We start from the raw sequence: 24,267 nt of genomic DNA, 5'->3' as shown, positions 1-24,267 counted from the left end.
ACACAAATCAGCTGTATGTAACAAATAAAACCTTCACATGGACAACACTTTGGTTCTTCTCAAATTTTAACAAACATTCAATATACATCCAGATTTATCTTTTCTTTCAAATCACAAACAGTTATTGTTGAACACAAAGTTATGGTTAATAATTCTAACAAGTTTTATATTGAATACAGAGATGATGTTCATTTTATTAAGTGATTGTTTCCTGTGTTTTATCCTGCAGTAAAAATACAAATATCAGTACAATGAAGTGGAATTTCACTGTTTATCGTACTAGCGAAATTAGCATGTCAGAGCAACGTGGTTTCCCCTGTAATGGCCATATATACTGTGTATATCCAGGCTTTACAGACTTGCTAAGTGTGGTCTTATATAATAATTTTTTTTTGGTGTACAGTGTTAACAAAGAAAGTAACCGAAATAGTTAAGCAACTTTTCAAAACTAAAATTGAACATAATTCAGTAGTGTTGCAAAGACCAGTGAGTCCTTATGCTTTTTGTTTAATTTTGGATATAATCCTTTACGGTTTTTAAATTTCACTTGTATTCATCAGTCACACTTCCCTGCGTTAAATCTTCATTCCTGTGTGTGATGTAGGCTGAGTGTATTAGCGCAGGTAGCTGGTTAGACTTGTGATGCAGCACTTGGAGATCTCGGAGCACTGGTCTTGGTTCTTCTTGATCCTGTAGAAGTGCTCCATGTAGTTGGAGCGACCCAGAAGCTCCACAAAATCCTCATCGTGGGTGATGATGAGCAGCTGGAAGTTACGCTGCCGAGAGCGACTCTTGATGATTCTGCCATTGAGAAAGAACACAGCAGATGTTAGAGATATAATGAATAATCTGCATGCACAATCCTGAGACATACAACAGTATTGCCACAGTAATTCATGCCACGGGTTACAGCAGTAACTCTAAAACCCATCAGGGCCTGGGATTCAGGCTTGTAAAGGACATTACAAGGGAAAGGGAGTAAGGGAAATTTGTTTATGGCTCCTGAGTGAGTTGGTTGGCTTCACGCATCTTAGAGGAAGCAGGTGTTAAACTTCACTCTCCCCGGTGACTAGCTGTGGTATGATGGGGAGACCTGATTGGTTGTTCGGATTCGGCCAGGACAAAAATTAGGGAGAAAATTGGGGAAAATCCATCCATCCATCAATAAATAGATAGATAGATAGATAGATAGATAGATAGATTAATGAATGAATGAATGAATGAATGGTATGAGTATATTATATTTGTAATGTGGCCCAGAAAAAGCATTTTTTTTTTAATGTATTTTTGAGATACAAATCAACCAAACTTTCTGTCCATATATTCCAAAGAAGCAACAGATGATGTGAGATACACTTACTCCACCAAGGCGTGGGCTAAAGACTCTATGTTCTCTCTGTCCAGATTGGTAGTGGGTTCATCAAGTGCAAGGATTCCACAGTTCAGACAGAACGTCTCTGCCAAAGCCAACCGGATGATGAGCGACGCCAAAACCTGTGAAATTACACACACCATGAGGTAAATTAAAAACAACACACACGTTAATCACCTACAGGGACTTTAATGGTTTCCTGCATTAAGACTTTAAAACAAAACAGGCTATGGATTAGGTTTTATAAGCTTTCAAACATGTCAGATATTGATTTCAACTAAATTTTAACATGTTTCACGAGTCTAACGACACTGACACACCTTCTGTCCAGCACTGCAGCGTCCTCGCATGTCTAAAGCTGTGTCTCCTTTGACCATGACCACTCTGTAGTTGTAGACTCGTCTCTTCGTACCAGCAGAGACATTTTCATCCACATCAGAGCGGATCTCTACATATTCAATATCTGAAACAAATCAATCACGCATACAGATGACGTTAGGATGATTTCCACAAGAGAGCATGTTTTCGTTAACAGGTCTTTTCTGGCATTTAATGTTTCAAATGTGAATTAGATCATTCATTCAGGTTAAAGAAATGTTTGACTTTCATGTATTTAGCTGTAAATTCATAAAATGAAGTGTGATTTTCACTACTGCTAATCTATCCATCAGAAAGAGACTCATCGAGTGAAGCCATTTTGTTGTAGAAGACCTTGTCCACGATATGTACTCCTCCACAGGTCTCGAATGATTTTGTTGATCTCTTCCATCTTCATACTGTGAAACTTCATGATTGTTCTGTAAAATTGTAGATATACAGACTCTTAAAATAACTAAAAATGCAAAGTATTCCATACACACAAGTGCTGCTTCAGCGCTGTTAATGAGACTAATGTGTTTTACACAAAACGAAATATTCAAAAAATACATTAATAATGAGCGTTTCAGATTCATACTGAAAATATTTCAGACTTTTAAAAAATCTGAGCTTGGTCTTTCCCATCACACAGATACAGAAAGCACACTGATGCTTATCATCATGAGAGTGTGATGGATTGAGCAGATAAGAAAAGCTACCTAGATGAGCGGATGGCAGTTTGCATGAATATCCTTTCAGTTCTACAGATACTAAACATGGAAATACTTAAAAAATAAAGAAAGTCTGTATTCAAACTAGGTGCTTTACATTGATCTCAGGCTATAATAAAGGTAATGCGTGATAGCGGTCTGAAGGAAAATGTGATTTGCTGAATGCAAGTATTTACTGCAGTTACACATTTTAGTACATTTATGGTTTATCAAACTGATCTCTTATCAAAACAAAACCAAACAAGATAAAACCCTGAATAACAAGATCTGTGACCAGTCATCACGCTCACATCCAGTGCTCAGGGTCAGAGTTCACTCTAAATGTGAAACTATGACATTTAGAGAAAATTCAGAGGTAAGCACAAACACAATACTCAATAATATTTCATACATTTTCAACCATTTAATTATGAACATGTGTGTGAAAAACATCTGATCACTTTTCAGACCCTCTCTCTCTCTCTCTCTCTCTCTGCTTATTCACCAACAACCGCGTTTCCAACAGTGAATATCTCCACGTTTATTCATCTCATCTCAGACACTGAATCCACCAGCAGCAGGTCGACTGATATCATGGTGGAAGCGAACGACCTGGAGGAAGATCCCCACGCTGTATTCAGTAGTGTGAGTGGTGTACTGAAATAAACGACACATCAGTAGAAATCTGTAAAATGTGAATATTCATATTAACCACAGCGGTCTAGAGGAATGTTTCCACTGAAGGTTATTTCTTGTGGTATTGCAGTTAATGACTTTAATTAAGCCTAGTTAAGAGTTCTGTAGTAGTAGCTATTATATATTTTAAAATAATCCAATTAATTAATAAATCACATGAATACTCAGATCTATCAGGAAGTCATAATAGAAGGCTTATCTCCTACCTCATCAAGCAAATGCCTCCTATTCATTTTATTCCTAATTTTTAAGAATAGCTTCTTGATTCTTTTTTTTTTTTTAACGAATTGTCTACAAGATGCTTTGACCAGGAGTGTTTGCTTATCATGAAATGTAAATCTGATATCTGAATACTGTGACATCATGGACACAGGTTTTGTTTTTATTTTATTTTGAGAAGGTAGTGATAACTCATTGCCCTCTGTGTCACTAACCATATTACTGCAGGAATATTCCATTGCGTGTGTGTGTGTGGTGTGTGTGTGTGTGTGTGTGTACAAATATATGTACTTTCTTTACGCACATATACGTACAATGATTAACTGAAGTCTGTCTGCTATGCATAATTTATCAGCCTCCATTCGTAGCAAACAGACTGACAGCGAGCAGATATTATCTGAGTAGCAAAAGCAATTTTGCATCTAGTAATAGTTTAGCGTTAACAAAATCAACAACAACAAAACGTTCTCTCTGCTCAACCACGGATCCAGCAGAACTATTCATATATTTAGTGTAGATGAGAAACCAAAAGACAACAAGCCAAATAGACTTTATTCTTTTGGTTAATAAGATCACTGTTGTCCATAAACAGGGCTCTACGGTAAGCTTTTGGCCAAGAAACTCTTGAGACAAACAGGAGCATAAAGATTAATCTAATCTAATGAATTGCTCAGTATGACCAGCTGTCAGCAAAACACACAATCACCTCACATTTAGACACATATCAAGACTTAAATAACATCTTTACAGGCAACAAGAGACCACAGCTCACAGGCGAAACATGAGCCAAAGACTTTCTGTGTTTTTTTTTTTTCCGCCTGCAAACACGATATGTTTCACCTCCAGAGACATTATCAGGAGATGATAAAGATTACAACTGCGTGAAGTCTCCTCCTCCCAAGAGTTCAAGTTCTCGCTTATTTTCCATATCCGTCTGTATTAAGGCACAAAATTATCACATCGTTCTTTTGAGTTTAATTACATTAGCTGCAGCTTTTAACCACATTACCTGAACCTCTGCCAAGCACATTGGAGCGTTGGAGCTTTAAGCAGTGGGTTAGCTAAGTTTATTAGTTGATTTAAAAGCAGTTATGTACTTTAAGCAGTTGCATTTTTTTCCCCATTGCTTTTACCTGTTTTTTTTTTTAAACATTATGTTCTGCCTTTTCTTGAGAATGAGAAATAAGAAAGTAAAAAGAAAGACACTGACAATTACTGACAGCATTTTCGGGGGCCAAGCACCCAGACTCGGTGCTCACAGACACGCTACAGGTGTTGCCGAAGCAATCACAGGAAAGCAGAGCCATAACTTTAGGCAAAGGGATTCAAGAGTGATGTGTAGTTTCACTCATGTGTGTGTTTTGAACACGGACAGTGGTGGAATTCTCTGATTGTACGAGGAAAGGTCTAGACGAACAAATGTTGTCAGTTGCTACTTTGACCTTTGGTCATGCTTGATACTGCTCTGATCTAAAATATTTTTTCATATTTGTTGCATATTTGTTGAAATTTGTTGCATAGCCTCAGGTCATGGTCCTGAAGTGTTAATGCGCAAAGTCGTTGCTGAGATACAGCTTCACTTCCTGTTTGGTGGTGTCACTGTCAGATTCATTGGCCCATTATGGACAAACTGTTTGGAATATCGAAATATCAAAAAAGAACTTTTGTGAGGCTTACTCAAATTTGGTGATGATTGGATAAAATTTGTAGGAGGAGTAGTGAAAAAACAGTTTTTGAAAAAATCCAAGATGGCAGAAAATCTAATTAGGCAGAAATTGACGGCATAGGGTGCGTCGAACTCGTCTCGACCCAGGGAATCCAAGGATGGCTTTTAAATTTTGAACACACAATTCAAAAGTTATGACCGTAAATGTACTTCCACATTAGCAGTGGCAGCAATTGGCCCAAAGTTGGTCATTTGGGCCAAGGAATGTTCCCTCCCCAAACAGTGTGCCAAATTTCATAACTTTTTACCAGATGGTTCTATGGGCTGCCATAGACACCCTAGCCAGACGAAGAAGAAGAAGCGGAAGAAGAAGCGGAAGAAGAATAATAATAAGAAAAGGTAGAATAACAATAGGGTGCCTATGCACTTTTGGTGATTGGCCCCCTAAGAACAGCTGCTAGTGGGCAAAGATTTCAGCTTTTACATTGCTTACCTAATAGCAATAATAAATACTCTTTGTTATTCAGCTTTTGTTATTCAGCAGTTAAAACATTTATTCAGTTATAGATTACTGACTATTCACCACTCACTTACTGGTCCAGTGCTTTATAGTAGATGTCCAGGTCCTTGTTAGCTAGCTCAGTGGTCCTCATGATTATCATCTTGTCCCGGAATCTCTCCTCAGCCTGGCAGTACTGATCCTCACGAAGTTCCTTGCGAAAACGCAGGATCTCCTCCTCAAAGCCCTTCTGTCGCCCCAAAGCCACACTGCGATTCTTCTTCAGGTCCTCCACCTTCCGCTCCAACTCCCGCCGCTCACTGGTCAAACAAAATGCAACCTAATGTCCTTTCTTTAACACAAGAAATGTTTGAAGCATGTAGACACTAGTCTGGAATCTGGCAAACAAACCAGTAGACCATATATTTTAATTCCCTCTGCTCCTTTTAAACAAAATGTTCACTTCGTCCACCTCTGCTGCAGTACAGCTCATAAAAAGAAACTTACGCTTCCAGTCCAAAAAGCCAGGTTAAGCTACATGTCACTAAAATGTGAGGAACCAAAACATTTTTGTCTCGCTGTCAAGACAGAGAGTATAACAATGCAGTGGTAATATGAGCCACTATAATGTTTAAAAGAATAAAAAAATTCCATTACATCCAATAAACTTAAGATTAAGAGCTAATTACTTGCGTAGCTCCATGACCTGCATGTTGCCCATCTCCTTCAGTAAGACCTCTCTCCTCTTGGAAACCTCCTTCAGCTCCTCCACACGCTTTCTCAGGGTCAGATTATCCTGAAGCCAGCGCTCTTGGACCTATGAGCAGGAAAGAAACAACACAAAAACCTCATTCTCTTTCACTGCAACATGCACAGAACACAAACACGCACGGAACACGAACAAACACGCACGGAACACGGACACACACATGGAACACGAACAAACACGCACGGAACACGAACAAACACGCACGGAACACGGACACACACGCACGGAACACGGACACACACGGAACACAGACACACACATGGAACATGAACAAACACGCACCGAACATAAACACGCACGGAACACGAACAAACACGCACGGAACACGGACACACACACGGAACACGAACACACACGCATGGAACACGAACACACGCATGGAACACAAACAGGCACGGAACACGGACACACACGCATGGAACACAAACACACAAGCACGGAACATAAACACGCACAGAACACGGAAAAACACGCATGGAACATAAACACGCACGGAACACGGACAAACACGCACAGAACATAAACACTCATGGAACACAAACACGCACGGAACACGAACACGAACAGAACATAAACACGCACCGAACATAAACACGCACCGAACATAAACACGCACCGAACATAAACACGCACCGAACATAAACACGCACGGAACACGGACACACACGCATGGAACACAAACATGCATGGAACACAAACACGAACAGAACATAAACACGCACGGAACATAAACACGCACGGAACACGGACACACACGCATGGAACACAAACACGCACATCACTATTCATTTGTGTTTCTGGAAAGAGGATGATTAGAGAAAGCCTCTCTACCTTTTGAGTGTCTATATCTTGCCGGATATTAGCTATGTCGATGTTGATTTTCTCTCGCTGTTTCTCAGCTTCAATCAGCTGAGCATTTATCTCCTGAAGTTCTGCCTCTTTTTGCTGAATAAAGAAAAAGGTAAATGTAAAAGAATTTAAGAGTAAAAGAATGTGACATTAGAGAAAATACAATGGGAGAAGTGAATCTCGTACCTGCTTGTAGTCATCCTTGCCCTCTTCAATGTACTTGGTTATTTCTCTTTCTAAAATGGCCAAATTTTTAACTCTCTCTTTGATAGCATCAATCTACGATAAATTAAAAAAATATATTATTAATCATCTGTAACGTAATGGCTATTGATGGCTTTAATGCATAAATAGGACAGAGTAAACCAGAATATACATTCTGTTTCAGTGTCTCTGTTTTTATTCACTACTCTTTCTTATCAAGAGTAGAAGAGTTAAATACAGACTGAAAACAGCGAGAAGTGAGAATGTGAAAAAGGAAGATCTGGGACTGATACGTGGAAGCACTCGCAGTGATATTACTTGTAGAATCTATGGCAATGTGCACCGAAGCTGAGCTCACAGTTTACTTTATGGTTTTTTTTTTTTTTCTTTTTCCCTTTAATTATCACCACATGGACCACTGCAGGTTTCCACAAAATGAAACATGGTATAACCTCAGCCACCACATTGACAAGACAGGCATGGCTGTTAGCACCTACTGTTTTGTAAAGTTTTCTTTAAAGTATTCAGTATAAACAGAAAAGTTCACACCTTCTCCTGGCCTTCACTTTGTTTTTGCTTTCTGCGCTCAATCAGATCCTGCTTCTCATGCTGGAGCTTCTCTAAAGTGATGGCCAGTGGAGAGACCTGCTCCTTGGCATCCTACAGCACACAAATGGTAAGTTTATTGGAACAAAACGAACCCTTTCATTCAGCATTCTCTTTATCACATGATAGAGTATCTCACAAAGCAGTAAGAGAAGCTAGCGCTCTTGTGCGAGTGTTACCCGTATTTCTCTGTTCAGTTGCTGAATTTCTGCACTAAACTCCAAACACTGCTCTTCCAGCTGCTGCTGCTTCTGCATGTTACTGGAAATCTGAAGCTTTTCAGCACGGATCTCATTCACACTACTCTTTAGGGCCTGTATCTGCTCCTGCTGGTCCTGGATGAGTTTGCGTTTCAGCTCCATCTTACTGCAGGCTGAGATCAGAAAAAGAAAAAAAAAAATACAGATCTGACTAATAAAGAACAAAATACTGTGGAAAGCTGCATCCAGACCAAGAACCAGATGAAGGAACTCTCACTAAAAAGCAGAAATGCACATTCATGTTAGAAATACTGCACTCTGCATTGTGTAGACAGAAGGCCATGGCTGAGATTTATGAAGAAAAGACTGATAATGAACACTCAAGTGTTTATTCTGAGTTGTGCAGAACCTATTTCAGTTACAGTCTGTTGTTCATGCTAATGTAGGTGGTGTATGGTGTTAAATGCACAGAGCTCATACTGGTGTCAAGGCGATGCTGAACCTCCTGTTTCTCTTGGCTGACGTGCTGCATTGTGCGGCTCAGGTCCACACCCTGAAGCTTGGCTGTATGCCCCGCTATCTTCCTCTCCACATCCTTCAGATCCAGCTATGATTCAACCAAAGTTAGACATTTCAGTTACAGTATCAAAACCATTACACTGATAACAGTTTTATAAACATTTAAAGGTGATTCAGTGATAGGGTTGCCTGGTAGGTCTATAAAAACACTGACTGGCAGCAATCTGAACATTCTAACTCCCACTATAACATTCACCGAGACACAAACGCATTCACTATTTAAAATATTAAATATATTAAATATCCACAAATAGTGGAATTTGGAGTGAGTAACACTACAGTGATATATTAATAATAGTTATTAAATTAACTTTCAGGGTGGGATTTACATATAATAGTATACATCAAATAATTAAATGCATAGCACTTACATGACAACGAACTGAAATTAAACCAAACAAACTACAGAATATTCACTGCATTTAAGGATGCACTCAAATGTGATGCTACGATTTTATAATTTCAGAGCGACCTCAGACCTGGTAGCGGTCCATGAGGGAAATGTCCTGTAGGCAGGCTTTGGCCGTGTCCTCCTCAGACATCAACAGAGACAGCAGACTCTCCTGCTCCTCAGTGTCTTTCTTCAATTTCTCTATTTCACGGTTCACACTCTGCAGTTTATTCCTTAACTCTGGCAGATCCTTCTCCTGCAGCTCTGCAATAGACTGTCTGTGTGTGGAACAAAATAAAAACAACATGATGTAACATGACAACCATCCAAGATAATATATTTACTTTTTGCATATTTTCAAAAAAGGCTGGCATAAAAAAACATTACTGTAATGGCAATACAAGAGTTAAATTGTTTGGTTGGAGTAATTTGAAGAAAAAAAAAAAATCAAAATAGTATTGATCTTAGCAAGAAAGCAGGGTATGTTGATTTAATAATCTTTTAACAATAACATGCTGTGTTATGACATTATGTAGGTCAGAGGACAGATGTTAATGTGGGCCACATCTAGGCCAAAGGAACCTTACTGACCTGACGGGTTTGAGGGCCATCATGTCATCACGCTTGCGCTCCTTCCTCTTCAGGTCCTGCTCCGTGTTTTTCAGCTTGTCCGGCACCAGACGCAGTTTGGACTGCATGTCATTAATGACGTCCTGGAGCTCAGCCTCTGAGGGGAAGACACGCTGACACACCGGGCAGCACGGCTCTCCCTCCTCCGTCAGCTGGCTGATGAACTGGGTGTACACGGCCGTGGCCCCCGCCAGCATCGCTGATTACAAAATTACAAAGAAGACAAAATGAGGGAGAAGCAAAATCCAGACAGCAAGAAATAGGTAGAATGGTGTAGATAGTGGAAAGTTCTCATGCCTTAGATCAATTAAACAAAACTAAGAAATATTGTGAATATTTTGGTTAAAATTTACAGACTGTTTGAACTGAAACATGACTAAAAACAACTTTCCAAGTAAAAGGAATTATGTATCCCTTAAAATATGACCACATTGCTCTTCCATGGCATACCTCTCTGCTTGGAGCACTTCTCCAGGTCATCCTGCAATTTGCTCAGATCAGACTGGAAGTCCTGACTACCGCACACATTGAAGAGTTTCTCCTCGTAGCTGACCACCTGCTGCTCTTTGCGTCGAATCTCAGCTGTACAGTGACTCTTGGTTTGCTCTCTGGATGCCAGCTCCTTACTAACACATTACAGACAGACCAAATGGGACAAAGTATAATAGGATGGAGTCATGTGTGTTAAAGTGAGGCCAGAGCCCAATAAGAGATTAGAAAACACTGAAGCATTCTCCAGGCCAAGCTAACATATCTCATTCCAATGGCTAATCTCACAACCCATTTATACTGTACACTAGCAGCCATGTGTCTAACTCTCTAAAAATCTCAGATTCTGGAATGCTCTGAAGGCAATGCACTGCTTCTGGTTATGCACAGATCACTTGTTTTCCCAAACCTTAATACATCCTCCTAAGTTTTGAGGTAAATAAATGTAATCAGGCTTTACCTTTAGGTAATCAGTGAATTTGTAATGAAACATTATTATTAAAGTATAACTATTTAACCATGATTTTTTAATTATTGTGTCATTTGGATATCCAAAAATAATGAAACCATTATTCCAACACAATGTAGATGTGATAGCTGAAGGGCATGAATTAGATCTTGAGACTCACTTGAGCTTGCTCAGCTTCTCTCTGATAGAGTTGATCTCTCTAGATTTGCTATGAATCCAGTCCTCAAGCTCTCTCTTGTTAGGAAAGTGGCCCAGAAGAGAAACCAGGTCTTCATTGTGCCTGGACTTGATCTTCCTTATCTGATCTTCTTTATCAGTCTAGATGCCACAGTTGAAATACAAATATTTCTCATCTTATTTATATTTACCAGCAAGAATAAATTCTTTTTTTTTTTTTTTAATTTTAGTCTTATCACTACGTTGCTTTTACTGCCTGGCACAACTTCCGACATCAGTAATCGGCAGCCAGTTAGTCAGTTTAGTATTAAAGTGATGAATATGTATGAATGCCTGCCATCGATGTAATTAAAGGAGTAATACTGACAGTGATTAATTAGGAGGTGAAATGTGAATGCGCTCACTTTATCTTTCTTCAGCATGTCCATCTGTGTGCGTGCTGTGGTGTGTATATTGAGGGTTTCCATTTCCTGGTCGAGTTTGCGCTGGGCCTGGTCCAATTCCACCTTTTCTCTCTGTAGCTCCTGCACCTCCATCTTCAGACGGTCCACAGTGGAATCTTGCACAGCCTTCTCCAGCTCTCGCTCCTACACACGGTTATAACTATATATAAATATTGTCTTACATATAAATATATTTATACTTCTGAATTTATAGAAGCTCTTTCTGGTAGAAAAATGCTATTGCAAGTTGTGAACATTTTGTTGAGAATGGCAAGACAATGCAACACACAAACCTCAAACTATGCACTAAATAGTATGTCGGTACCGAGTGGTGTCATTACTATTCCATACAGTAGAACACAGTTTGAGACGCAGGCCAAGAAGTCGAGAATGTGATTAAGTGTTTTGAGAACATGAACATTACTGTTCACATCTACGTGTCTGTCACAGTTACTGAGTTCTAGATGAAATAGAGAGATCTGTTGTTGTTAAATAGCTATCTCTCTATGTTTGTGTGCTGTATACGGATCCTACAGTGTAAATGTGCTCACTCTGCAGGATTAGAAAAGCCTACAGAGTAAGATAACCATCTAATGTTAGCTGGCTAGATAAACTTCAAGCTGCAGTGTACTGTACTCCATGAAGGTAGACAAGTGGCTCTGTTTTTCTCACCAAGGTACTCAGATTTAATGAGCACTTGATTAGTGTCCTAAGTGTACACGAATTTTCATTCACAGAAGCACAGAATATACCTGAGGTACAGAGAAATTATGGATGAACACTTACTGCTTTTGTGAGCTCAGCCTCTAGCTCCTGAAGTCTGGATGAGGAACCTTCCAGTCTCTGTAGGTCAGACTTGATGTTCTTTAACTCTTGCTGCTTCTTGGCCTGTATATCCTTCTTCAGCTCGATGGTCCTCTCTAAGCCTGTCTTCTTATCACGAATCTCATCAATGTTCTGCTGCTTCTGTGTTTCTTTCTCTTGTAGATCAGTCTGGAACAAAGTTTAGTCATTTTATGTTGTAAGAACCTAAAATTTTTAAAGACTATTGTTCATACTACAAATTAAAATATAATTCACTGTTTTTGCCTTTTGCTATACTCTATCTGGAAGTCATCACCTCAGAGGTGCTAACATTCCTAACAAGAAAATCAAAGCAGGCAGAGAGAAAAAACAGGACGAGACTGTTAGGCAAAAGTCTGGTGAGCGCTACTTAATAATTAGCAGCGGCTCAAGGATTTTTTTTTACTGACCAAACAGGATCACTCATTTGGTTTCAATTGGTTCACAGTTCACAGTTCACAGGTCAAAATTCACCTAGATAAAGACTGTGAAGTGAAAGCAACCACTACCAGAAGTAAACATAGGGAATGCTACCTGCAATTAGTCTGACCGCTGCCATACATATATTTAAAATAAAAATAAATAAATAAATAACCCATCATATTCACGTGTCTCCTGTATCTCTGAAGCAATCATTGAAATATCCCAGACAAAATCTAACATACTGTATCTATGTTTGTGTAGTTATATCTGGAAGGTACGTAAAAGCTAAACAGTGGACGTGTTTAGCTTGGAAACGTATTTTCATGTACATTTTACAGACATCAAGGATTACACAATATATTCAAGCCTACTCATTACAGTCCAATCTACTTAACTGTATTTACCACCATGACGTGGACACAAAAGTCCATTTCTCCCTATTTTTATAAAATTAAAAAATTCATTCTTAGACACAACATACAAGCTGATATTTCCCTTCATTAGATTTTTCTCACAATTTCAGTCAGTTGTTTTCATTGTAGGATCCTGCTGCAGAAATCCTCTTGTTGTTGCTTACTACCAATAACATTTTAAGCAGATTTTTATTCCTCTTCTCTAATAAGTGGAGTATTTTACCTAGGTAGAAATTCAACAATGGAAAATAAAATTTCATTCCAAGTATGTCCTAAAAAACTTTTTAACTTCCCACTAACATGACTCAGCCACCTGAGCTCTACTCTCACAGCTCGTCCCTGAGGCTGCTTTCTATCTACTAGAGCTTTTCTTTTAGGGTTATTAAAAACCCCTATCTCAAATGTCCTATTTTTGTCATTTGCTTATGCAGTTACAGTTTACAAAGTTTCAGTGCATTCTCAATGGCCTTGCTGAAAATCACATTGGCAAAAGGTAAAAATTATACAGCGTATTAAGAAATGCTCACCATAACCCTGTTGAGAGCCTCGGCCTCTTGATCCTGTCTCTCTCTGACTTGTTTATGGAAGCTCTGGAGCTGTCTCTCATTGAAAGGAGCTCTGTCATATCCTTCCATTTCCAGGTAAGAAGCTAATGACTTCACCTGAGCATCTCGGTTCTTTACATGCAACACCTGCTTGTCTGCTTCCATCTGGAGACGACCTTCATGAGCAAACACAATACACATCTTTAGCCTGGAGTTCAGGTGACCAACAACTGTTAAAATTTATTTAACTGATTCTCAGAAATGAACACAACATCCCAATCAGTTGATATTTTTTCATAAAATTAAAATATATTCTATTAAATCACTATTTATTGCAGGTGTATGTGCTTGGCATTCTGTAGTCATCTCTTAACGACTAGCACCTGAAATAAACTCCACTACTCCAGTCCTCTAGGTGCTATACCTCACCATCTTAACTGAATTTATTAGAATTACATACATTTATTGATATATTTAGTGAACACGCATTAAACAAAATTAAATTAGTCTTTCATAACTGATGCTGTACTCTTCTTGGTAAGACAAATTTAAATGTACAAAAATTAATAAGTACACTTTCCCACACTAAGAGCCTTTAAATCTGAGTATGAAATACAGCAACTAAACTATCAGAACACAGTCTAATCAGAAAACTTTATATGTAAATAAAATAAAAACCAGCAATTCAATTGCAAATCACCGATGATGACTGGTATTTACGTGCACTGGCTGAAAACATGTACAGAACCCTACAGTCACGAAGAGGAGAACGTTATTGCTTACCCTGTTCAACGAGAAGGTCTGATTTGATGTAGTTCATCCTCTGGCACTCACGACCTGCCCTCTCCAGATCACGCTGACATTCTGTGAGTCTCTTCTCTTTTTTCTTCACAGTGAGCTGGTGATTCTCATACATCTCCTGCAGCTGCTCATCTGAACCCTGAAACACCTACAAGTGGCCAAAACCAAAAGCAAGTTTAAAATGTATGTGTGTAGCGGAGAGAGAAAACAGTAAGTGTAATATGGAGATAGTTCTTTGTTGGACACAAATTTAAAAGTGTTTAGTGGAAAAACTATTCTATTCTTTAAAATTTGTTATCCTGAGCAAATGTAACGTATCAAACCAAATCACTCTCTTTATTCAGAATTCTGTTAACCAGAATCACTATAGCAGAAGTTACATTATCATTTGCAGACATTTATTTAATGAGAAAAAGAAGAGAGAAACTTGAATATGCAGCAAATGTCCAACATCAGCTCCATGGCTTTCAGTTTCCAGAGAGCCGAACCATGGGACTGGGCAAACACACTGCTTTCACTTGCTAATGCACTTCTTCTCTTTTTTTTCAGTCCGCTCCAAAGGTTTATAATTTTACACGGACACTGAATTTGAGGTTGCTTGGACACCGAATTGCGTTCTGTATATCATCACTGATTAATGACTAATGAATAACCAAGTAAACTGCAAAACAATACCATGTCACATCAAAAACATAAACGAAGAGTAATTTCCTGTTGCTGACATTTAGAGCCATCTATCTCCCTCAGCATCTGACCTTCTGTGCAGCTCTGACTGCAGTTGTTGAGGGTTACACCACAGATCATGCAGTTTTTGGATAAATAGTTTGGCGTTACCTGCTCCATCTTCTCCTCTAATTCACGATTGTCATCTTCCATCTGTTTCTTCCTGCTGTCCAGAGCCTTGATGTCATTATCCAGTTTCATGACTTTGCCTAGATTGTCATCAATGTCATTCAACCGATTCTAAAAATGCAGAGGAAGTACACACTGAAGGAAAGGCTCACACACGCGCTCACACACACACTCACACACGCACTCGCTCACGCACACACTCACACACGCACTCACTCACTCACATGCACTCACTCACACACACACACACACACACACACACTCACACGCACTCGCTCACACACACACACACACTCACACACACACTCACACACGCACTCGCTCACGCACACACTCACACACGCACTCACTCACTCACATGCACTCACTCACACACACACACACACACTCACACATGCACTCACTCACTCACACACGCACTCGCTCACACACGCACTCGCTCACACACGCACTCGCTCACACACGCACACACGCACTCACTCACATGCACTCACTCACACACGCACGCACTCGCTCACACACACACACACACTCACACACGCACTCGCTCACGCACTCACTCACACACGCACTCGCACACACGCACTCGCACACACATGCACTCACTCACACACACACACACACACACGCACGCGCTCACACACACACTCACGCACGCACTCGCTCACACACACACTCACACACTCACACACACACACGCACTCGCACACACTCACTCACTCACTCACATGCACTCACTCACACACACACGCACGCACTCACACACACGCACGCACTCGCTCACACACACACTCACACACACGCACTCGCTCACGCACTCGCACACACTCACACACGCACTCACATGCACTCACTCACACACACACACACTCACGCACTCACACACGCACGCACTCGCTCACACACACACACTCACACACGCACGCACTCGCTCACACACACACTCACACACACGCACTCGCACACACTCACTCACATGCACTCACTCACACACACACACGCACTCGCACACACTCACTCACTCACATGCACTCACTCACACACACGCACGCACTCGCTCACACACACACTCACACACGCACGCACTCGCACACACTCACTCACTCACTCACATGCACTCACACACGCACTCGCACACACTCACTCACTCACATGCACTCACTCACACACACGCACGCACTCGCTCACACACACACTCACACACGCACTCGCACACACTCACTCACTCACACGCACACGCACGCACTCGCACACACTCACTCACTCGCTCACGCACACACTCACACACGCACTCACTCACTCACATGCACTCACTCACACACACACACGCACGCACTCGCTCACACACACACTCACACACGCACGCACTCGCTCACACACACACTCACACACACGCACTCGCACACACTCACTCACTCACATGCACTCACTCACACACACACACACTCACGCACTCACACACACACACGCACGCACTCGTTCACACACACACTCACACACGCACGCACTTGCTCACACTCACACACACGCACTCGCACACACGCACTCACTCACTCACACGCACTCACTCACACACACACTCGCACACACTCACTCACTCACTCACATGCACTCACTCACACACACACGCACGCACTCGCTCACGCACGCACTCGCTCACGCACGCACTCACACACGCACTCACTCGCTCACATGCACTCGCTCACATGCACTCACACACACGCACACACTCACACACACACACTCACACACGCACTCGCTCACATGCACTCACTCACACACGCACTCACACACACACACACGCACGCACTCGCTCACACACACACTCACACACACACACGCACTCGCTCACATGCACTCACTCACACACGCACTCACACACACACACGCACGCACTCGCTCACACACACACTCACACACGCACGCACTCGCTCACACACACACACTCACACACGCACTCGCTCACATGCACTCACTCACACACACTCACTCACTCGCTCACATGCACTCACTCAGACACACACACACTCACTCGCTCTCACACACACACGCACTCACTCGCTCTCACACACACGCACGCACTCACGCACACACGCACGCACTCACGCACGCACGCACTCACGCGCACTCACGCACGCACTCACACGCACTCACTCACGCACTCACTCACTCACACGCACTCACTCACACGCACTCACTCACTCACGCACGCACTCACACACGCACGCACTCACACACGCACTCACTCACTCACACACACGCTCACACACGCGCTCACGCACGCACACACGCACGCACGCACACACGCACGCACGCACTCACTCACTCACACACGCACTCACTCACACACGCACGCACTCACACACGCACGCACTCACACACGCACGCACTCACACACACACTCACACTCACTCACTCACGCACTCACTCACTCACACACTCACACTCACTCACTCACGCACTCACTCACTCACACACACACGCCCCCCGGCCACTTTGCTAGGAATCATTCGTGCAATTATCTGATAGCCTAGCATGTGTCAGCAGCGCAATACATAACATCATACAGATCCAGGTCAAGAGCTTGGTTATTGGTGCCAGACGAGTTTGAATATTTCAGAAACTGTTGATCTCCTGGAATTTTCACACACAACAGTTTCTAGAGTTTACACAGAGAAAAAAGTTCTGTAGGCAGTAACAGATTGTTGATGAGAGAGCTCAGAGGAGAACTGCCAGACTGGTTCATGCTGACAGGAAGACTACAGTCACTCAAATAACTACTCTTTACATTTGTGGTGAGCAGAAAAGCATCTCAGGTTCCGTGTAAACTCTAGAGACTGTTGTGTGTGAAAATCCCAGGAGATCAGCAGCTTCTGAAATACTCAAACCAACAACCACGCCATGGTTGATGTCACTGAGATTTTTCCCCCATTCTGATGTTTGATGTGAACATTAAGTGAAGCTCTTGACCTGCATCTGCATGATTTTAATTGCTTTGAATGAACTGATTACTTTGCATTGCTGATCTTTCATCATGTCACTTATTACTATGTGACCAGAACTCAATACACATCCATCACAGCCTCCCTGCAGCTCCGTCTTACCTCCATGGGGTCGATCTGGTTCTCAATGCGCTGGACACTTTCTTTAGAAGCTGCTAGCTGAGCTTCTTTAGTGGACAGCAGCTCCTTGATCTCCTGAGCCTTTTCCTTATTCTGCTTCAGATATTTCAGCTCCATCTGACAGGATTTGACAGTGTTGGCCTGCTTCAGCCTTAACTGACGAAGGGTCTCCAGCACCTTGATGTACCTTCGAGAGAATTATCATTGCTAAATAAAGGTGGACTGTTAGTATGGCAACTGAATGGAAAAGAAAAACAAATCAGGATGAGAAAGTACAAAAAAACAAACAAACAAAAAAAAACAACCCTGGCCTTAAAAAAATAAATTAAAAGTGTGTGACTAAAGGTTGGATAGAGTACATGGACTACAGACCAAGCTGTGCTCAGTGACGTAAACATGTTAGTCGTGCTCAGGATAATGTACCTCGTCGCTGAGAAAATCTCATCAAACTTCTGCTTGAGGGCTTTTCCTTCGCTGAGAGGCCAGTTAGACTCCTCTTGGTGGCAGAAGATGACATGGTTGAGCACTGCTTTTGAAACACCCAGAGCTGAGATCATCTCACGGTCTATCTCAGCACATTTTGAGCTCAGACTAACCTTTTCTCCATGCCTGTGGACACAAAGCAGTCATTCATCATCAGCAATCACTTTATCCGAATCAGGGTCGCTGCAGATCCGGAGTCTATCCCAAGAACACTGGGCGTGAGGAAGGAGTACATCCTGGATGAGACACTAGTCCATGCGCGCATGCACACGAACACACACACACGTTTTGAAACTCATTTGAAACTCCACACAGACAGTGACCTGAGCTCAGGGACGCATGGAGACATACACACAATCACAAATATACACACACAGATCTGGATGACTGAATCCGCACCTCCATGGGTGGAACTATCAGGATCTGAATATTTATATAAATACACACTTGTTAAGAAGATTGCATGTGACCTACAGCAGTTCATCAAAACAATTTCCCTTGTTATGATCTTTAAATAAAATGAGGTCAGGTGCTTCTTTTGCCAGGTTTCAAAACCACACTAGAAGATATGAAAGATATGAAACTGCTAAGTAATAAAAAGTTGCTTGTGATACACACTCAGTGATTGCAGTGCTTCAGCGCTCATCCTGTTTGTGCACGTGTGATAGAGCTTCTGTGTACAGAGAGAATACTCCGAGTCTCTCACAGACTCAGCAGCACAACTGCAGGCTCTCACAGTGTAGTTTACTTACTGACCCTGTAAAAGTCTTTAAACCCGTCTGTAAGGCATGAGAAGTTCACTCAAGCAAACGTTCAAGCAGTTTTCTGTGAGCAGTGAAGCTACAGCTCAAACGATTCTAACCCCAAACTCACACTTAATGTCTATTAGTTTCATTTCAATGTGAGAGAAAATTCAGTTGTATATCAGAATTCTGTTAGATCAGTAAGACTGAAAATGATTCTCAGGATAGAGAACTTTAATTAACCGCACACACACACGCGCGCGCACACACACACACACGCGGACACGCGCGCACACACACACACACACGCGGACACACACACGCGGACACACACACACACGCGGACACGCGCGCACACACACACACACACACGCGGACACGCGCGCACACACACACACACACACACCCCTACATCAGTGTTAATGGTGTAATGATTTCAGGTGTTCTGCGGACAGCGCAGCACCACGCTGGTGTAAGATCGCTGCCCAAAAGTCCGGGATGAAAACTCTTAAACAGAGAATTATTATTAAACCCACTTTATTCTGGTGATGACTCCTTCAAGGGTTTTGAACTCGGGCGCTTTTTTGCCCTTCTGTGTGCTTTGCATGGAACGCTGAACTGCTACAGGCTCGCCGTTAACGTCTCTGAACTGCAGCCGGATCTGAGCGCGTACATCTGTTTCATGGGCGTCCTGCAGAAATCCAGTAACAACACACACATATTACACAGCTGTCCTTCAACATTTATATTCACACAAAACACAGCAATGTGCCTTAATACAGCATATAAACATACAGTTTCTTTAACAATTCATTATGGCACCTGCTCCACTGCAAACACAATAAACACCATTTAAAAAAAACTAGCTACCTTCGGATCATGAACAAAAGTGTTTCCTTTACTTCCCGGTGGAAAATCTCCCGAGGTGACGTATTTCAGACACTCAATAATAGTCTGCAAAAAGAAAAATACAGCATTGTTGTGTTTTAACCCTAGACAGCGTTAAATGTTTAAACAGTTCTGTACATACAGCTGAGCATGAGTCAGACTAAAGCACCATTTTCAGCAGACAGAAATAATTACAGTGCTGTGCAAAAGTATTCACCCCCTTAAAAGTCATCGGATTTGTCCGGAACGACTCACAGATTCCAGCCCGTGTTTTTTTTTTTTTTTTTAATGCAAAACAGTATGCTCTTAAATCTGTCAGATTTTTAAAAACCCCTGCAGCCTCTCGTGCTGACGAGGAGGAAAGAGCAGTTAATATAAAGCAGGTGTGAAAACAAACCGTTTTTCCGGCTCCGTTCGGGCCGACCAGCACCGTCAGAGGACTGAAGAACGAAATGATCTGCTTGTCCTTATCCTCCACTCCAAAACTCCTCACGCCGAGGATGCTCATCTTCTCGATTTTTGACATCGTGACTCTGAGAGCTGAAGATATTACACATTAATATCGTTAACATTCCCTCAGCTCACATCACGCAGTAAATCAGCAGCACCTTCAACCCTAACCAAGCTAACCCTAACCCAGTTAACCCTAACCAAGCTAACCCTAACCCAGTTAACCCTAACCAAGCTAACCCTAACCCAGTTAACCCTAACCAAGCTAACCATAACCCTAAACCAGTTAACCCTAACCAAGCTAACCCTAACCCAGTTAACCCTAACCAAGCTAACCATAACCCTAAACCAGTTAACCCTAACCAAGTTAACCCTAACCAAGCTAACCCTAACCCAGTTAACCCTAACCAAGTTAACCCTAACCAAGTTAACCCTAGCCCTAACCCCTGAAGGAAACCTGTTAACCCACTTAATATTCAAAGAACAAACTCACATGAAAATACTGAAGAACAGAATCACTAGTAGTTATCACCAAGTTAGCAGTGAGTTAGCAGTGGGTTAGTAGTGGGTTAGTAGTGGGTTAGCAGTGAGTTAGCAGTGGGTTAGTAGTGGGTTAGCAGTGAGTTAGTAGTGAGTTAGCAGTGGGTTAGCAGTGAGTCAGTAGTGGGTCAGTAGTGGGTTAGCAGTGGGTCAGTAGTGAGTCAGTAGTGGGTTAGCAGTGGGTTAGCAGTGAGTCAGTAGTGGGTTAGCAGTGGGTTAGCAGTGAGTCAGTAGTGGGTTAGCAGTGGGTTAGCAGTGAGTCAGTAGTGGGTTAGCAGTGGGTTAGTAATGAGTTAGCAGTGGGTTAGCAGTGAGTTTGTAGTGGGTTTGTAGTGGGTTAGCAGTGAGTTAGCAGTGAGTTAGCAGTAGGTTAGCAGTGAGTTAGTAGTGGGTTAGTAGTGGGTTAGCAGTGAGTTAGCAGTGGGTTACTAGTGGGTTAGCAGTAGGTTAGCAGTGAGTTAGTAGTGGGTTAGCAGTGAGTTAGCAGTGAGCTAGCAGTGAGTTACTAGTGGGTTAGCAGTGAGTTACTAGTGGGTTAGCAGTGAGTTAGTAGTGAGTTAGCAGTGGGTTAGCAGTGAGTCAGTAGTGGGTCAGTAGTGGGTTAGCAGTGGGTCAGTAGTGAGTCAGTAGTGGGTTAGCAGTGAGTCAGTAGTGGGTTAGCAGTGGGTTAGCAGTGAGTCAGTAGTGGGTTAGCAGTGGGTTAGCAGTGAGTCAGTAGTGGGTTAGCAGTGGGTTAGTAATGAGTTAGCAGTGGGTTAGCAGTGAGTTAGCAGTGGGTTAGTAGTGGGTTAGCAGTGGGTTAGTAGTGGGTTAGCAGTGGGTTAGCAGTGAGCTAGCAGTGAGTTACTAGTGGGTTAGCAGTGAGTTAGCAGTGAGTTAGCAGTGGGTTAGCAGTGAGTTAGTAGTGGGTTAGCAGTAGGTTAGCAGTGAGTTAGTAGTGGGTTAGCAGTGAGTTAGTAGTGGGTTAGCAGTGAGTTAGTAGTGGGTTAGTAGTGGGTTAGCAGTGAGTTAGCAGTGGGTTAGTAGTGGGTTACTAGTGGGTTAGCAGTAGGTTAGCAGTGAGTTAGTAGTGAGTTAGCAGTAGGTTAGCAGTGAGTTAGTAGTGGGTTAGCAGTGAGTTAGCAGTGAGCTAGCAGTGAGTTACTAGTGGGTTAGCAGTGAGTCAGTAGTGGGTTAGCAGTGGGTTAGCGGTGAGTCAGTAGTGGGTTAGCAGTGGGTTAGCAGTGAGTCAGTAGTGAGTTAGCAGTGAGTCAGTAGTGGGTTAGCAGTGGGTTAGCAGTGAGTCAGTAGTGGGTTAGCAGTGGGTTAGTAATGAGTTAGCAGTGGGTTAGCAGTGGGTCAGTAATGAGTTAGCAGTGGGTTAGCAGTGAGTTAGTAGTGGGTCAGTAGTGGGTTAGCAGTGGGTTAGTAATGAGTTAGCAGTGGGTCAGTAGTGGGTTAGCAGTGAGTTAGCAGTGAGTTAGTAGTGGGTTAGCAGTGGGTTAGCAGTGAGTTAGCAGTGAGTTAGCAGTGGGTTAGCAGTGGGTTAGCAGTGAGTTAGCAGTGAGTTAGCAGTGGGTTAGCAGTGGGTTAGCAGTGAGTCAGTAGTGGGTTAGCAGTGGGTTAGTAATGAGTTAGCAGTGGGTTAGCAGTGGGTCAGTAATGAGTTAGCAGTGGGTTAGCAGTGAGTTAGTAGTGGGTTAGTAGTGGGTCAGCAGTGGGTTAGCAGTGGGTTAGCAGTGGGTTAGCAGTGAGTCAGTAGTGGGTCAGTAGTGGGTCAGCAGTGAGTTAGCAGTGGGTTAGCAGTGAGTTAGCAGTGAGTTAGCAGTGGGTTAGTTAGCCTGTTTACATTTAGCTGCCTGAAAGAAAAGGCGTCTCGTGCATATTTACTGTTTACAGCTAGCTGATTAGCTTCAGCAAAGCAAACATTATTACAAACGACACTGTGACAACTACAGAAAACGATTCTGTTTTAATCTTGATGAAATTTACCAAAAAAAAGTTGAACTGCCATAAAAACCACTCTGTATTTACAAAAGCACTCTTTGTGACAGTCACTTACACAAACTGCACACCGCCGGACTGCCTCCTTTTTCCCGCCTGTGACGTACTTCCGCACGGAGAGCGCACGCGCGCCAAACTTCCTCTACAACAGCGAGGTGAATTTGCGCAGTGGACTACAGCGACCACAATGCAGTTCGACTGAGAGGATAAAAGCACTTCCGGTAACCGCGAGCAGTGTGAATGGCTGGGGAGCGGTGAGTGAGAGCAGCAGTGATAATAACGCTGCACACGAAACCTTTCCAAAATACTGAACCTCTGCGCCTGTGTGCTCCAGGTGCTGTTTCTGGTCTGTAAGTAAAGTTGTGAATGCAGTCAGTATTTACTGGAGTAAGTTAATAATTAATAATAATAAACATAAACCACTGAAAGTACAAACATTACTACACACTGCAGAGTTTAAACCATTTCCAAAGTGTGAGTTTTTAAATGTAAAATGTTTAAAAAGGTTGTAAAACATTTTTCAGAGACTTTAACTGTAAAATAAAATCCACAGACTGTCTCAGTATAAACTCCTTTACACAGTCCAGAGATTCATGCTAGGCTCATTAATTAAATGTGTGCAGTAATATTTTGTCTATTTATTATTGCCTTGGAGCTTTTTGTTCTTTAATCTTTTTACTGACAGAACATATACAAAACATATGCTTAAAATAAGAGCATTTATAAATATTGTGTAAAGCTGAATAATATTAGATAAACCATTTAATAGTTTAAACAGCACTGACTGTTGCTCTTCATTGAGAATAAAACACAGGGATCTGTTTTTCACATTATCAGCTGAACCACAGTTAAAACT

At 42.1% G+C, this 24,267-nt stretch overlaps 1 protein-coding gene across 4 annotated transcripts; it reads right to left on the bottom strand.

Moving 5' to 3' along the window:
- Positions 1 to 48: 48 nt before the first annotated feature.
- Positions 49 to 23,607, bottom strand: rad50 (RAD50 homolog, double strand break repair protein). Of its 4 annotated transcripts, none has more exons than XM_026938615.3 (26): positions 23,470 to 23,607; positions 20,836 to 20,978; positions 20,421 to 20,504; positions 20,087 to 20,241; positions 18,748 to 18,933; positions 18,307 to 18,511; positions 15,185 to 15,313; positions 14,333 to 14,498; positions 13,532 to 13,725; positions 12,112 to 12,318; positions 11,287 to 11,469; positions 10,866 to 11,023; positions 10,198 to 10,373; positions 9,709 to 9,946; positions 9,206 to 9,395; positions 8,628 to 8,754; positions 8,127 to 8,320; positions 7,891 to 8,001; positions 7,324 to 7,416; positions 7,120 to 7,233; positions 6,209 to 6,336; positions 5,615 to 5,839; positions 2,084 to 2,169; positions 1,693 to 1,835; positions 1,361 to 1,494; positions 49 to 801 (listed from the first exon to the last, which is right to left on the bottom strand). In XM_026938615.3, exons 2-26 carry the CDS (start codon positions 20,962 to 20,964, stop codon positions 615 to 617), a joined length of 3,942 nt encoding a protein of 1,313 aa, XP_026794416.3. In that variant the 5' UTR covers positions 20,965 to 20,978; positions 23,470 to 23,607; the 3' UTR covers positions 49 to 614. The 4 variants fall into 4 exon arrangements, with proteins under 4 accessions (XP_026794416.3, XP_026794414.3, XP_053096272.1 ...); XM_026938613.3 differs by having other exon boundaries at positions 23,400 to 23,480; XM_053240297.1 differs by lacking the exon at positions 7,120 to 7,233 and having other exon boundaries at positions 23,400 to 23,481.
- Positions 23,608 to 24,267: the final 660 nt, after the last annotated feature.

Source organism: Pangasianodon hypophthalmus, chromosome 15, assembly GCF_027358585.1.
Source record: "Pangasianodon hypophthalmus isolate fPanHyp1 chromosome 15, fPanHyp1.pri, whole genome shotgun sequence".
Lineage (NCBI taxonomy): Eukaryota > Metazoa > Chordata > Actinopteri > Siluriformes > Pangasiidae > Pangasianodon > Pangasianodon hypophthalmus.
The sequence above is the reverse complement of the archived record's forward strand: the minus strand, read 5'-3'. Positions and strand labels throughout refer to the sequence as shown.